At 43.9% G+C, this 15,538-nt stretch overlaps 2 protein-coding genes across 3 annotated transcripts; one reads left to right on the top strand and one right to left on the bottom strand.

Annotated features, from left to right (window-relative positions):
* The first annotated feature begins 60 nt into the window (after positions 1-60).
* Positions 61-1,667, top strand: atp5md (ATP synthase membrane subunit k). The gene is made up of 4 exons (XM_070552032.1): positions 61-172; positions 1,191-1,317; positions 1,385-1,478; positions 1,556-1,667. The coding sequence occupies exons 2-3, from the start codon at positions 1,231-1,233 to the stop codon at positions 1,472-1,474; spliced, it is 177 nt and encodes a 58-aa protein (XP_070408133.1). The 5' UTR covers positions 61-172; positions 1,191-1,230; the 3' UTR covers positions 1,475-1,478; positions 1,556-1,667.
* On the bottom strand, positions 1,661-9,801 carry taf5 (TAF5 RNA polymerase II, TATA box binding protein (TBP)-associated factor). 2 transcript variants are annotated; one of them, XM_070552029.1, is made up of 11 exons: positions 9,315-9,801; positions 8,811-9,042; positions 8,421-8,736; positions 8,172-8,335; positions 7,940-8,075; positions 7,732-7,852; positions 7,517-7,646; positions 2,862-3,026; positions 2,601-2,778; positions 2,156-2,333; positions 1,661-2,079 (listed from the first exon to the last, which is right to left on the bottom strand). In XM_070552029.1, exons 1-11 carry the CDS (start codon positions 9,739-9,741, stop codon positions 1,865-1,867), a joined length of 2,262 nt encoding a protein of 753 aa, XP_070408130.1. In that variant the 5' UTR covers positions 9,742-9,801; the 3' UTR covers positions 1,661-1,864. The 2 variants fall into 2 exon arrangements, with proteins under 2 accessions (XP_070408130.1, XP_070408131.1); XM_070552030.1 differs by having other exon boundaries at positions 8,811-9,039.
* Positions 9,802-15,538: the final 5,737 nt, after the last annotated feature.

The raw sequence follows: 15,538 nt of genomic DNA, 5'->3' as shown, positions 1-15,538 counted from the left end.
GGCACTAACATAGACGAATCAAGGGTGATGTAGAGCATTACATTTGAGTGACGTTATTTTAAGCCAATGGTGATCTAGATCCGGCAGGCGGGACTTCCTGGTTCGATAGCGTCGCGGCCTCTGTTGAAGGACAACTGTCTCGTTCTCTTACCACAGCGGTCGTGTGTGAAAGGTAATCTTTGGCATTTTCAGGAATAAAATCATCAGTTTTTAGTTCAGCGAATGTGTCAACAATTGTATTTTATTTACACTGCAGCGCTTACAAACGAATAATGTTGTTAATGACTCAGTAAAAACTGTTATGTGCTAACCAGTAAGCTAACGTAGACTTAGCTCCGCTTGCTAGTCTACTTTCTGCAGTTTCAGCTCACTATTTCCATATTTTTATTGATTGTATTTAAATGAGTGATGTCAGGGTTGAACCAAGAGCTGTCTTAAAGCTGTTAATGGAAATATAGTTATGTTGTTATTTGGTTTAATGTATAGGGTGGGTATTTACCCAAATGGCACCGAGTAGAGAAAGAGTGAATATATTTATCAGAAAACTGTTACGTTTGTTGATAAATTTTGGATTGGTATTATGCATTATTTTATTTTACTTTTTGATTTTATTTGCAAAATAAATATGTTGGATTTCATCGTGTGTTAAACACATTTTCTCATCTAAAAACAGATCAAAACAAGACCTTGCCTTACAATAACCATCAATAATGGGTTTTGTTTATCAGTACTTGATTATTAGTCAACATGCAAAAGCATCAGGAAAAAAATCACTAATTGGATCTCGGGCAGAATCTCTCATATTAGCTTGATTATTAATGGCATTCCATTTAGATTGGAAGAAGTCCTTACATGTAATTGTAGCAGTCTGACCACTTTTCGTCAAATAAAAATAATCAAAACAAAACTCTGGAGCTATTTTTCTAATTTGTATTTGGGAAGTCCATCTGAGTGCAGAAATGGTGACAGCTGCAGTAAAACCTACTTCACTGATCTAGTTTAACACCCGGATGAAGATTGACTTGGGCGTTTGTGGTTAGTCTCAGAATAGTTGGGGTACAAAAAAGTTTCAGGATAGTTCCAGATTGACATTGTGTAAAATTTAAATGGCATTAATAACTTGTCTGATTGAAGAGTGTTACATTAAAATATTAATATCCGTGTGCCCAAACTGTTATTTTCCCTTCCAGTATCTCCTCTGTGGCAGGACCATTTGTTAATTAATCCATCATGGGTGGACACGACGCCGGAACTCAGCATCAGTTCACCGGAGTTGCCAAATACTTCAACTCGTTCACGATCACAGGAAGGCGGAATGTGAGTTCACAAAATGCATAAATAATCTCGTCCTCTCTCTGACACTCACGACCGTTTTCCCCTCAAGTGTGTTTTGGCCACATATGCCACCATTGCAACGATCTTCCTTTTCTTCAAATTGAAGCCCAAGAAACAACCTGCAGTCACAGAAAAGTAGTCATGTAAGTGCACATATGTTTTCTAACATGTTTCAGGCTCCCTGCTCTGCTATAATAACCAAACACTTGTTTTCTAACAGGTTTCCATTTGACAGCTGGAGGGGAAGAGAGAGCAGCTGGTGATGCTTGTAATTAACTGTTTGGTTTCCCTGTGCTAACAATAAAGACAATTTATGCTCAGAACATAAAAAACACTTTGTTTTATTTACATTGTGCACCGGTATAAAAAGACTATTTTACAGAGATGGTATTGAAGTGATTTATAAAAACGGCCCAAATGCCAGATAAGTTTGATCTGGGACCTGATTTGTTAGAAAGTTTTTCCAACTACCCATCCTGTTGTTAGCCAAGCTTTGAGCTGTTGCTTCGGCTGTCCCATTATAATAATGTCATGGATTGTAGGCTCCTGCAGCCAGAAGGAGGTTCCTCCTGGTGAAGTGGAGGTGTAGGACAGGCGTAGATTTAGTCATGTAGGTGCCTAGCAAAAGCTCCTGGGAATTGTCTTGTAGGTGAATGTGTCCTGTAGCTGCCGTGAAGTCATCAGTCTCTAAATCATCAAATGCTTTCATGGCATCCCACAGGCGAACCGTGTTGTCCATAGAACCTAAAACAACATCAAATGGTCCAGATGCTTTACATTTTCTTTACACTGCAGCCATTTAGATAAGTTAATAACCCACCGGAGGCGAGGATCTCTCCGTCCCTGCTAAATCTGAGGGAGTAGATGGTGTCTGTGTGACCTTTGAGCTCACCGACCATCAGTCCATGACCAATGTCCCACAAAAGAACCCGCCCATCGGTGGCTCCAGAGGCCAAGAACTTCCCGTTGGGGGAGAACGCCAGGGCGTGAATAGGACCCTGAAAGAATCAGATGAAAAGCTGCATCAGAGGTCGTCTCTGCAGGACAAGTTTAACGGGTTTAATTCACAAAACTAGAAATGATCCCAATTGCTTTTTTAAAGTGATTTAAGTTTGGAGGGTGGCAGATTATGCTCAATAAAAAAGGGTCAACTTCAACGCATTTGGATAAAAGCACAACATCTGAGATCTTCAGAACGCGTCGATCCCATAAGACACATTTTTTATTTTTAAACAAAAACACCAACTTCTCCGTTAATCTATGACCTTATGACCAGTGAAGATGCGGACACAGTTTCCGTTGAGGACATCCCAGAGGCGAATGGTGCGGTCGGACGACCCTGTGGCCACGTAGTTGGAGTTTGGATGGAAACGCGTACACGTGATGTCAGCCAGGTGACCGGCGAATATCCGCAGCGGCTGGTAGTGATCTGTCGCCCATAGCCTGTAGGAGGAAAACAAAGAGGGATGTTTGTGGAAAGAGCTACTTTATCCCACCTCACCTAAACAAGCTCTGAAGTTTCTTACCGGGCAACCCGATCATGTCCCCCCGAGACAAAATAGTATCCATAGGGGGAAAACTGAGTGTCCCACACTGGGTAATTGTGGCCTTTGTAGCCCACCAGACAGGTGAAAGTTTGGAGACTCCACAACCGGATGGTACCGTCCTCTGAACTTGACAAAAGGTAGTTTCTAAAAGAGCAAAAAAATAAAAAAATCTTCATTTTCATGTATAAGACCTTATTTCTTCTTTATTCAGATTTTATACCACAAAACCAGCATTTATGGTGGGAAAAAAGGCTACATTACATTCATATGAACAGCTTCCTAAATCTAACCGGTTTTCCGTTTGTAGTTGTTAGAAAATATCCAATCAGGTTCTTACATTTGATATAAAAGCATCATCATAAAAACAACTCATGCCCTCAGTGGTATCAGTTCGAGTTTGAAAATGTGCACCTAGAAAAGATCCGCACCACTTTAAACAGATAACTACTCGGGTTACTTTTCCACTTCTGATACCCTGATTGGATGCAACTACGATGCAGGTTTGTACACATCCACGCAACAGAAGCCTCAGTCCTGAAAAGAGGCACATTTTTCATGTTCAGAAATCATTCTCACATGAAACTTGATTCTGGACAGTTTCAGGACCTTCCAGAATGAACCATTTCAGGGCTCTGTCACTTTAAGAAAACAAACGGAAGCTGGCCACGCCCACCCAGTCACCACTGAGGCTGCTATAAAGCCTGATTTATACTTCTCTATCTGGTGGGTTTGGAGAAATAAAATGCCAGGGTCCAATTTTTCAACTGTGTCCAAAGTAACAGACCACAAGCCTGTGATTGGTCAGGAGGCCGCTTCCTTGAAATTCATCAACAGCACCACCATCCCCCCTCAAAAAAATAAGAGTGTTGAAGTTATCTAGACACGGAGCAGATCGGTTTGTGGAAGAAGTCCTAAATTATGAACGTTTATACCCCCGTGACAGAAGGAGGACAACGATAAACAGCAAACTCCTCCATGGAAGGAAATGACCGGAAACATGGCGAAGGCATGAAGAGGTGGAGGAGAACGAGGGACAAGTTTGTCCGTGTTTGAAATGCGTTAATAGTAAATACACTGTTGTGGACCAGAGGCACCCAGAAGAGCACGACGCCCTCTGATGTCCTGGTGAGGGAATGCTTGGAAACACTTCCAAGAAAATGGAGAAGTCTCAAAGGAAAACGTCAATGTGGGCGCATGACTGCAGGTGAGCTAACGAAGGCGCAGAAACCACGCTCAAGCTGAGAAGCATCCTGGAGGGACACGGAGAAGAGCCGCTGCTCCTCCACCAGCATCTCTATGTTGTAGGTGAGAGGTGTTTCTTTTCTAATTTTCCTGTTTGTGACATCACAAACGGGGACTTTTTGAAACGACAGAGAAATGGATGGCTCCTGAGTGTTTTTAGATGTAGAGACCTACATGGCAGCACAGAAGGATGCAAAGGTGAGTTTAATGTAGGGCTGCAACAACGAATCGATAAATTCGATGAAAATCGATTACTAAAAGCGTTGGCAACGAATTGCGTCATCGATTCGTTGTGTCGCACAACTCTTCCAAAAGCGCCCCCCCCCCCCCCTTCCCGCCCGCCGTTGCGCGCAGACCAGAGCAAGTCAGATCAGCGCGAGGAAGAGCCGGCAGATCAGCGCGAGGGAGAGCCGCAGATCAGCGCGAGGGAGAGCCGGCAGACTTGCGCTGCTGCGAACCGGTTCCGCATTGTTGCGCAGCGATCCAGGCAGCTGCATCCAGCGCACGGTCCATTCTCAAAGTGGCGCAACCAAAAAACTATAATTAGCACACGATCGTTCATGTCCGCACATGTTCTCTATTTTCTGTCTTATTTGTGCCTGAAGCGCTCTGCTGCGGAGCTCATCACCTGTGCTGTGGTGATGTCACCTCACGCAGCATCGAAAACACGCTCTCCGCTTTATGGTCAGGAGATCCCTTTGATCTGCTCAAAAGTAACTGATGAGGTGAAAAGGTAAGAATCCAGGCAACAGATTTTCTGGAGAATTAAGAGGCGATGCAGGAAGAAGAGAGACAGACAGGACAGGAAAATAGTTAAATAAAAACAAGAAAACAAAACAAAGTGTTGAAAAGTCAAATGTAGGTAGATTTATCTCCACTACACGTTTTTACCAGTAAAAAACAATAAGTTATACACATGTCATATTTATACATCTGATACAATTCAGATCACCTCCAAAACTCGGTCACACACCCAGGGCCGTTTCAAGACATTTTGGGGGCCAAGGCAAAATGCCCCCCCCAATAACTGGGCTCCCCAGAAGCCTCTGTGTAATTCATGCCCTCTCCAGTAGTGTTAGTTATACGGTGTTTATAAAATCCCCTCAGACATTACTGACATGTTCTAATATTATCAGATGAAAAACTAAATTATCAGACATGCTGTCTCATCTGCTTCTTTTATAAACTTGCAAAAAGTAACAAAACCATTTGAAAGCCACTATTTGTGGATTCTCTGAAAGTTTCCATGGAGTGTGTGACAACTTATTTTTTCATTGATCCTATCGTCTAATCTCACAGCTAAAACAAGCATCCTTAATAATCTGTGCACAGGAAGCTTACCGATGCTGTAGTAAAACAAAAGGTATAATAATTTATTATTAATAAAACCTTGTTGCAGCACTAAAGCAGAAAAATGAGATTTTGCATTAAATATGCAAAATATTTACATTTGAATTGTTTTAGAGCCCTTTTATTGGCAGAATCTGATATTAATTTAGTTCTTACAAAAAATGGGTCCCAACATGGTTTGTGTGGCGTTGCCATAGAGTGACGTCATAGGCACAGATCCCCTGTCCTCTTGTTTGGAAATGGAAATATGATCACCCTACATTAAACAAACTGTCCACCCGGGCTTTTGCACTGCACAGAGACGCTTCGCTGCCTACGACTGAACGTCAGTTGAGAGTCAGTCTCATGCAGACTGACCAATGAAGAGAGGGCCTCAAGTTAAGACCCCCTCCTCATTGGTCAGTCCACGCGAGGTGGGTCAAAGGTTACTCTGGGCGGGTTACGTGTTGTCAGGCATTCAAGTATTGAGTATATTTACTGCATATTACAGTAAAATATTCTGTATGTGACCACATTATGGTGATCCTCGGGTCGTGATGATGGAGCCCTTGAATATTGTTGCCCAGGGTACAACTAATGGGCCATTCCCATCTGTACCGGGTCGGCCCGGGCCGGGTAGCCCCAGCCTGGCCCGGTTGATTCCACACATCCTTGTCTTAAGCCCATGTGGGCTGATTCTACCCACCAATCAGAGGCTTGCTCTAATGGAAGGTGTGAATGGGCTGATTCTACCCACCAATCAGAGGCTTGCTCTAATGGAAGGTGTGAATTTGCTGTCAGCAGTGGGTGTGTTGGCCCTGGTCGGCCTGAAGCAGTACCCCTCGGGAAGAGGGCCGAGAATGAGCCTTGGTTGGCCCGGGAAAATTCCAGGCCACCCAGATATGTAAACAACCTACGCTACCCGGCCCGGGCCGACCCGGTACAGGTGGGAATGGGGCTAAAGTGTTAATCTGGCCCTGGTTCCGCCGTCACATTCCCGCAGAAACTGGTTGATCACACCGGGGCCAGACTACTAGCATGTGGTTTTACAACCACAATGTCCTCAGAAGCAAAAACGCTTTTAAAAGGGAGGGAGGAGTCCTAACTGTTGCTGCAGGCGTGTTGTGTGAGAGTGCAGTTATATACTGGTTAATATATTTTTGGGTTCAGTTGCTTTCATGTGGCCTAATGTGACTCTATTTGGGATCATTGGAATGATCAGCAGCATTTCTTGATGTGACTTTATGGCAGTTGCCCAGGGCATCATCGCAAGGAGGATGGCATTCATTTACTTTTGTTTTATTTGGTATTTTTTCAGTCATTTTTGGAAATAGTGATCAATTTTGATTAATTCACAGTCTATGTTTAATTACATTTAAAATAAATGTCAACAGATGAGATCAAACAAAACAGATGAGAATTGCCCTTAAGCTGTTTAACTTGGACCAAGCATTTTAGGTCACAGATAGATGTAGCTTAGGGTCTCTGTCTATACACCTTATAAGACAATTTAGGTGATGGCATGTTGTTTTTCTGCTATTGAACTGTTTTCTAATAATGTTGTGTTTAATAAAGTGAAGGAAGGAGAGAAATAACGTTTCCCTAGCAGTTTTTAAAAATTCCCCCATGTAATCCGATTAATCGATTAATCGTGTCGAGACCCCATCCGATTAATCGATTATCCAAATAATCGTTTGTTGCAGCCCTAGTTTAATGTCCCCTTTAATTCAGTTTTGTCACATTTCTACGGGTTCAGTTCGTCACAAAATGGGAGGTGTTTCGGGCATGTCCTGCCGGCAGGAGGCCCTCGGGTCGACCCAGGACACGTTGGAGAGGTTACATCTCCAATCTGGTCCGGGAACGCCTTGGGGTCCTGCCGGAGGAGCTGGTGGAGAAGGCCGGGGAGAGGACGGTCTGGAGCTCCCTAGTTGGGATGCTGACCCGTGACCCGGATAAGCGGAGGAAGACGACGACAGTTTGTCACAAAATGCTGTTCTCAGAATCTTTGATTAGCGTAAAACCATGAGTGGGCTAACATGGTCATGTTGCATTGTGGGTACTACCTGTCTGGGCTGAAGCTGATGCCGTACACCGGCCCGCTGTGTCCGTAAAGAATCTTCAACTCGCTGGCCGTCTTCTCGTCCATGATCCTCTCCAGAACGTCGTCTGACTCTTTGTCAATCAGATTCAAATCTAAAAAAAGACAAAGAACACAGGATTTTAACTCCAAACATCTGCAGAACTTCTAAAGAGGCGATTATTCGGCCGCGCGCTCTACCTGCTGCAGACTTGACCTTGCGGAGCTTCTTCGGCGTGACGCTCCACACCCGAACCGTGGAATCAGCAAAACCACCTGCGATCAGGCTGGAGTCGTCGGTGACGTCCACGGCGGTCAGACCCTGTGGAGGTCGAGCAGCATCAGCTGCAGCTTACATCGCCACAAAACCTTTAGCTTTGATCAACCCTACTGGTTAGTGCTCGTTTACCTGGTACGCGTTGAGGAAAGTGTAGAAGCAGATGGACGGGAGGTTGTCGGACCCCAAACGGATCCTCTTGGTGGACTCCTTCATGTACATGATCTTGTCAAGCTTATCAGAGTCCTTCAGCTCTGGGAGAGGTATCCTGAACAGCAGAAAAACAAACAAAGGATTTCCTCCATTGGTGTACGTTTGGATCAGCGGGAGGAACGTGGTAAGTTGTTGCGTGACCAACCCACACCTGGTTTGTAAAGGAGCGTTTGGATCCTGCTTCTTGCTTTTGGAGCCCATGCTATCCTTTTTGGGCTTTTTCTTCTTGGGTTTACCCTCCTCGTTCTCGGCCTCTTCATCCTCATCGTCAAGGGGCAGCTCAATTTCTGGCTCCTTCAGCAGGCCGTAAAAAACCTACGCCAGATAAAGTAAAACGTGCTTCAACGGGTCTCTCCGTTAAAATGGAGACCTGGCCTCATCTTGGGTTTGTTCAACCCACCTTAGCCTTATTGGCTTCTCGTCTGGCCTCTCCTGCCAGGCTGCCCGACATTGCATCGATCTGGCTCTTGCTGCGCGGCATCCCATCGAAGATGTCGATGTACAGGTGCTCTTGGATAATATTCCATATCTGGTTGTTCTGCCGCTCCTGTAAATGTCTCTTGAGCAGCTGGTACGAGTCTCGGGAGATCCGTAGGACAAACTTACTGGTGCGGAAGTCCAGCAGCGTCTCGTTGCCTTTCATGTGCTCCTTCTTCGTCAAGCTGGAGAGAATACGTAGGTCCTGTTCGTAGTAGCACTCCTGGTCTCCACTGAACCTGGGAAGATAAATAAAACAGGGAATTTACAGAAGAAGATCTGCAGAATGTGGCTGGAGGATAAAGAGACCTACTTTTCAAAGAAGGCCTTGGCCACGCTTTCATTGTTGTTGTACACCAGCTCCAGGTACATGTGGACAAACAGCGGGTAGAAGAGCTGGGACAGCTCCGCGCGGTGACAGTCCAAAACGGACTCTATGAACCTCTTGAGGCCGCTGTAGTAGGCGTCATACAGAGAAGGATCTCCCTGCTGGCTGTAAGCTGACAGCACCACGCTCACATCTGGCTGGTCCTCCCCAGCTGCTGCTGGACACCACGTCATCCATACAGGACAAAGAGAAAAAACTTCATGAGATGCAAAAAACAATAACTAGTCACCACTTCTGAGACCAAGCATAAACCAGCAGGAGAAGCGGAAAGTGAGTAAAAACATGCAGCTAGGCTGGAATCTGCAACAACACGTGTTTTAATTATCCAACCGTAAAAGTGTGTGATGACTTAATTGTGATGTGTGACTAAAATCACGTGTTTAACTACAACTATGCGGTCCGCTTCCACGTAGCTGGATCAAACTGTACCCTTCTTTGGCGCCTGCGCTGCGGCGGAGGAAGACACCGTCACCCGGCTGAGCAGAGAGCTGGCGTCCACGCCGTCTACTTGCCCGCTCCCCGCGGCGAGCCCCGGTCCCGACCCGCTGGCGTCCGTCCCCTTCGGGTCCAGAGCATCCTCCGGCAGTCCCGCCTCACGACGCAAGATTTCAGCGGACTCCGCCAGTTTGCTCTTTTTGAGGAACTGCAGAACTGCCAGCAGCGTCTGTTGCTCCTCAGGTGGTCCCGGGGCAGGTTTGTTGTTTCCAGTCGCGGTACCGCCGGTACCGGCTCCGGGGGACGAGGAAAGTAGCCTTCCGTCGTTTGCATTGCTGTTTCCGAAGCCATCGCTCGGCGGTTCGGATTTTATGTCTAATTCGTCTTTTGCGTCGACCATACCACCCTGTACGGCCGCCATTTTAAAAATGAACTGCGCATGTGCGAAATTGAAAAACGGGAACCACCGACTACGCAAGATCGAGCCTTCAGATTGGTCGGTACTACCAAGCGTCAATGGACACGAATCAAGTCCCGCCTTCTTAAAATTCATCGGCTTTGACTACGATCCGCTACGATCAAAAGTGTATGGCAAGCCGTTTGACGCAACAACACATGAAATTAATCCCAAATACTCTAAAGTAAGTTTAAGATTAAATGATCTGTTTGTTGATATTTTTGATCTGTTTGTTGATATTTTTGTCACACTTGATATACATAAATCATACGCCTCCTGTTAAAACCACCAAGATGATTACTAGGGATGTGAATCTTAGAGCAACTCACAATTTGATTCGATTCCGATTCTTGGGGTGCTGATTCGTTTCAGAATCGATTCTCGATTCTCAATTCTCAATTTAAATCGATTCACAATCAGTATTAACAAAGAGTGTCAGCTCCAGGATAAACTACTTTGTTGTACAAGTTAGTTAAAGCTATGGGACATTTTTATTTGACTTTAAACTGGTCATGCTCCAAAAATGCAAATTTACAAGGTAAACTAAAGTGATTCTAAAACTGTAAACAGAAACAACCTTTTGACCAAAAGGCAACATTTATTTTTGCTTACCTTGTAAAATATAACTAATCTGTAGTTACCTAACAGTAGCTTTGAAAGTAATACGGTCAAATACTTTTCAAGTATGTGTAGAAACAAGTTACATGAGTAATCCTGAGTACTCGTTTATCAACTTAGAAAATAAATATGAGAATATCTCAAATTTCTTTGTATGGGAAAAAAATACATTCAAGTGCCCTCTTATCAGCAGATTCAAACATAAATCATCTCAATTTATGGGACCACAAAAGTAAACAGAGTACTGACTCTCCTAACAAAGATCAAAAAAGTGCATCTCAGACCTGTAACATGCCAAATATTTGAGTTCTTGGAAGCAATTCTGAATCTTTGTGAATCGATTCTGAATCTTTATAAATAAGAATCTCGATTCAGACTTGAATCGATTTTTTTCAGCACCTCTAATGATTACCTGAAGACATAAGCAAACATACAATAGTGATTAAATGTTACAAGTGTGCCTCACACCAGGTTGTAGAGTTCACTTTCACGCTGCTGAAACCAGAATTATTACCAGTTTTTCCTTTTAATGCCCATTGAGTTCATATAATAGATTAAATAGGCCACATCTGCAGGTTTTTGTCTAGGAAAACTTCCACTCCTTATCTTAAACAGGAACAAAACAACAATTGCTGAATGTGAATTAAGCATCATTTAATAGCAATTCCTCTTCAGCACATCCTGAGCTCCTTTAAAGGAATCTCCTACCATCTTTATGCAGATGACATCCAACTGTACATCTCCTTTAAGCCCCATGAGATGTCTAAGCTGCAGCTGTTACACACCTGCTTAGACTCTATCAAAACCTGGATGGTGGGAGCTTTCTACAGCTGAATGAAGATGAGACTGAGATCCTCATCTGTGCCCCAGACAAGCTGGTTCCCAAAGTCAGAGACTCTCTTGGTCAGCTTGCTTCTCACACCAAACCTTCCGTCAGGAATCTTGGCGTGACCTTTGACCCATCTCTCACCCTGGATTCTCATGTCAGTTCTCTTGTTGGCTCTTCCTTCTTCCATCTCAGGAACATTGCTAAGCTGAGTCCCATTCTGTCCCGCTCTGAACTTGAGACAGTTCTCCACACCTTCATCTCCTCACGCTTAGACTACTGTAACTCTCTTTTCACGTGTCTGAGCAGAACCTCCCTGAACCGTCTACAGGTGGTTCAGATTGCCTGTGCTCGGCTTCTGACCAAGTCCTCCAAATACACCCACATCACCCCGCTTCTCCTCCAGCTTCACTGGCTGCCAGTCAACTTCAGGGTTCATTTCAAGATCCTGGTTCTGGTCTATAGGGCCTTACATGGACAAGCACCATCTTACATTGGTGATCTTCTTAGTCCCTACACCCCCAGCAGGTCCCTGAGGTCCAGTGACCAAAGCCTACTGGTTGTGCAGCACCAGGCTAAAGACCAAAGGTGACAGATCATCTGCTGCTGTGGTCCCCAGACTCTGGACCTCTCTCCCTCTGAGCCTGAGATCAGTGGACTCAGTGGTCTCCTTCACACTCACCTGTTCAGGTTTGGTGTGACCTTCATCACCCTCTCCTTGTTCTGCTCTCCCCATCTATTCCACCTTCCTCAGGATCCACTGATTTCCCTCTTTCCTGTTCATTTTCTGTCTCCATTTCCTTACATTTTTTTTCCTTTTAAACATATTTTTAGTCATTTTTAAAATCTTTTTATACTTTAATTTTTTGGTTGGTATTTTGTGTGACGCACCTCATGATTTTATCTTGAGAGGCGCCATAAGATCATCTTCTTAAATCTATTGTTCCAAATACATTTTATTACACATTATTATGATTATTATGATTATTTTGATTATTATTATTATTATTATTATTATTATTATTATTATTATTATAGTTGTTACAGTTATTGTTATTATTGTAACATCATCTGTGGTTGCCGTTCGTACCTTTTTATACCAGATGGTGGCACTTTGCTCACACACTTCTTCAAACGGAGTCCCAGACGCCTTTTAAAGATAATTTTCTACTTTAAATACAATTTAGAAATTTTTGTTTGTGGAAATTGTAAAATTTACAAATAATTTTTAAACATTATCCTCTACTTTTCAGTACAGTGAGGTTAAACATCAACATTAAATAGTATTTTATTTTCTTGAAGCTTTCTGTCGAGCTTGCTTATAGACATTTGTGTCCATATGTGTTATAGAAGGATGTACAGAACGTCACTGAATAACAAGCTAAATAAATAGATACACTTCATTACATTGTTATTACTTTAATAATAATTTCTCATGAAAGTCGTCCTCCTGTTTTGATTAGTAGGACCTCGTAAACATCAAGTGTTGTTTTACAAAATAATCCCTAAACAATAAATGACGTAAAACCAAACCTCATATTAACTAAAGCAGGTCCAAGCTGAACATAAACCAACGGTCTTTGAGGGGAGGCGGGGTTTCAGGAGGATATTAACCATAAATGTGAACAATTAAAAAAATGTTCATTTTCTTTAGTGTGGAAATTTAAAAACTAACAAGCTACAAAAATATATATATTTCAAAAATCAACACATTTGCATCTCATTCCTAATATATGTGTGCAAAAGTGACAGATCTAACCCGAGGGGTGGTGGTTGCCACTCAGCTGCAGATTTAGTTTAGAAACGTCTTTTTAGACTATTTCTCACTGCTGTTTGTGTTTCTGCCTTTAAAATACGATTTTTATCATCTTTTTGCTCAAACACGCTTGACAATACGTAATTCCAACATTCCTGGTTATTGCTAGGCCTGAAAATGCTGATAGCAGTTTCACTTTGCGTTCTGCTGAGGTGGGATTTCTGCCTGCAGAGGTATACACACCTGTCTGTAAACACACACGTGCGTGCTGCTGACAAGGCAAGTTCAACAACCGTTGCAGGAAAAAATAATCACGTTTCATTAAATTTCAGATTTTTGCTATAACCATTACGGCCTTTTCGCTTATCCTGCTAAGGCGAAATGAGGGCGTAATTACATGGATGTTTCATGTTTTCGTTTAGCGCTGCTTCACGTGCACCGAACTTGTTGCTCGGTCGGGTCTTCTCTCAAAACCACGACTCTGATAACTCAGCAGGTCTATGACACGGCGAGGGGCGGGACAGAGCAGCAGCGTTGCGTAACACTGCGGCGACGCTGCTGCGAGTGAAGTGCAGGAGGTGGGGTCCGTTATCATCAGCAGCTCAGGGTGTGGTCCTCTGCACTGATTTCTGATCAGTGCTCTAGATGCCGGATGTTTTGTGCATCGGAGCAGAATTTTATGACACGTTTTCTTATTTGCATCCCATCACTTTACTGGAAACCAATGCATCACAAAGAAGGCAATCTCTCCTCATCAGCTCTGTGGGTGATTAGATTAGACAGCAGCCCCGTGGAACAATTTATGTATTGAGACAGGATGGAAAAGCTCATCCTGCACCGCTTCAAGGTGTTGCCACGGACATGTTATCATCCAATCCACCTAAAGGCAGAAAGCATGCACCTGGATTAACTCTTTGTGACCCAGCCATGTACTGAATTTATGGTTGAAGCGGTCTTTATTAGCATCGGCTCCAGGAGGAATTAAACTGAGAGTTTCTCCCTTTTTTTTTTTTGCTTTCTGGGTGGAAACTAGAAGCTCCCACCTGAGCAACCTTTTGTGTGTGCTGCTCCCTCACTGGTGTAGCTGGAGGCGTGAAGCTGCTCCAGAGCGATAATGGAACGGGTGGAGGAAGGAAGAAAAGACGCATGTTCGGTCTCATCCGTCGTTCACACCTCAGTGATGATTGGCTGACTGTGTGTGTGTGTGTGTGTGTCCCTATTCTGCTCTGTCAAACGGCAGCAGGGCGTGGCGTCCCCACAGAGACAGGTTTGCAGAAGCACACACACACACAGTAACACACACTTTCATACACATCTTAAGTTTCCAGAAAAGTTCTCCTTCCCAATAACGCCCACTCTTGCATTTTCACACTTTTCATGATTAAATTCTTCACACAAAAAAATCCCATCTCTGAGTGGCTCTGACGTGCACAAAGCTGACTTCTGTGCAGCTTCTGTGGAGCGTTAAATTAGACCGATTCTGCATCAGGACCTAAAAGGAAAAGTAGTTTTTAAAACAGAGAGAGAGAGAAAGAAGTGCACCCTGTAGGGTTCGTGTGATGCAGCGGGAGCACAGAGTGGGGCGTGGCACTTTCCTCTGTGCTTTCTTCTCAGCCTGCATGTAAATGCTCATCCTTCATGGCAGAAAAGCTGCAGGTGGGCTCCATTTTCTCACAATGATCCACTTTTTATGCAAGAACACTTTAGTTTTTTGATCATGGCAGTTCTGTCCTTTTTAATGCAGTCTTCAGTAACCCCTCCCTTGCTTGTAATGAGCCTTTTATCTCTCCACAGCAGTGCTGAGTAGTAAGTATTCAAGCAAGTTCTGGAATAAGACAAGATGATTTGTTACTACCTGCACATTTAAAGGAAACCAGGTACCTACCTGTCTTCTAAAATGGTCCAGAAATGCAGCAATCCCTTGCTGAGATGCACGGTGCATAATTCATGAGACGTAACCCTCAGAAGAGGTAAAAAATACCCCGAGAGGAAGGGAGAGAGGGATGAAAGGAGACAAAGAGAGGAGAGAAGGGCGTTGGTGGAAGGCAGCGTGGTGGCCGGGATGGGGGGGGACATCAGCAGCTGTTTTCACTCCAGCTCAGAGGATGTGAGTTAAAACAGGAACGAAGGAAACTGAGAGATGTGAGAGGGAGGTGTGAAATGGGAACAGGTAACAGTAAAGCGTCTTATCTGCTTCAGCCATCATCCCTCTGAGGAGATGAGATGCCATGCTTTTGATTCTGCTCTCTAATTCTTCTCGCTGACATTTACACCTCAGATATCAGGAAAGATCCTCGCTGGTTTACCTGGAGCTTCTTATCCACCTGGAGCCACCAAGTGTTCGTATGGAGACCAGCTATGAGTATTTAAATGCACGTTTAAACGGGAATAATCTGTAAAACTGTCCCTTTCCCCCTTTCTGTGTAGGACAGAGTGTGTGTGTGTTGTTGCATCTTTTAGCTTTGTGCTCGTCCAAGCAGAATAATGTGTGTGAAAGCAGAGATGGTGGCACTTGAGATCTCCATGTTGGGGAGGGGTCCTGCATTATTTACCACTGACCT

Source organism: Nothobranchius furzeri, chromosome 6 (assembly GCF_043380555.1).
Source record: "Nothobranchius furzeri strain GRZ-AD chromosome 6, NfurGRZ-RIMD1, whole genome shotgun sequence".
NCBI classification, from domain to species: Eukaryota; Metazoa; Chordata; class Actinopteri; order Cyprinodontiformes; family Nothobranchiidae; genus Nothobranchius; species Nothobranchius furzeri.
This window is presented reverse-complemented; position numbering and strand designations above follow the sequence as displayed.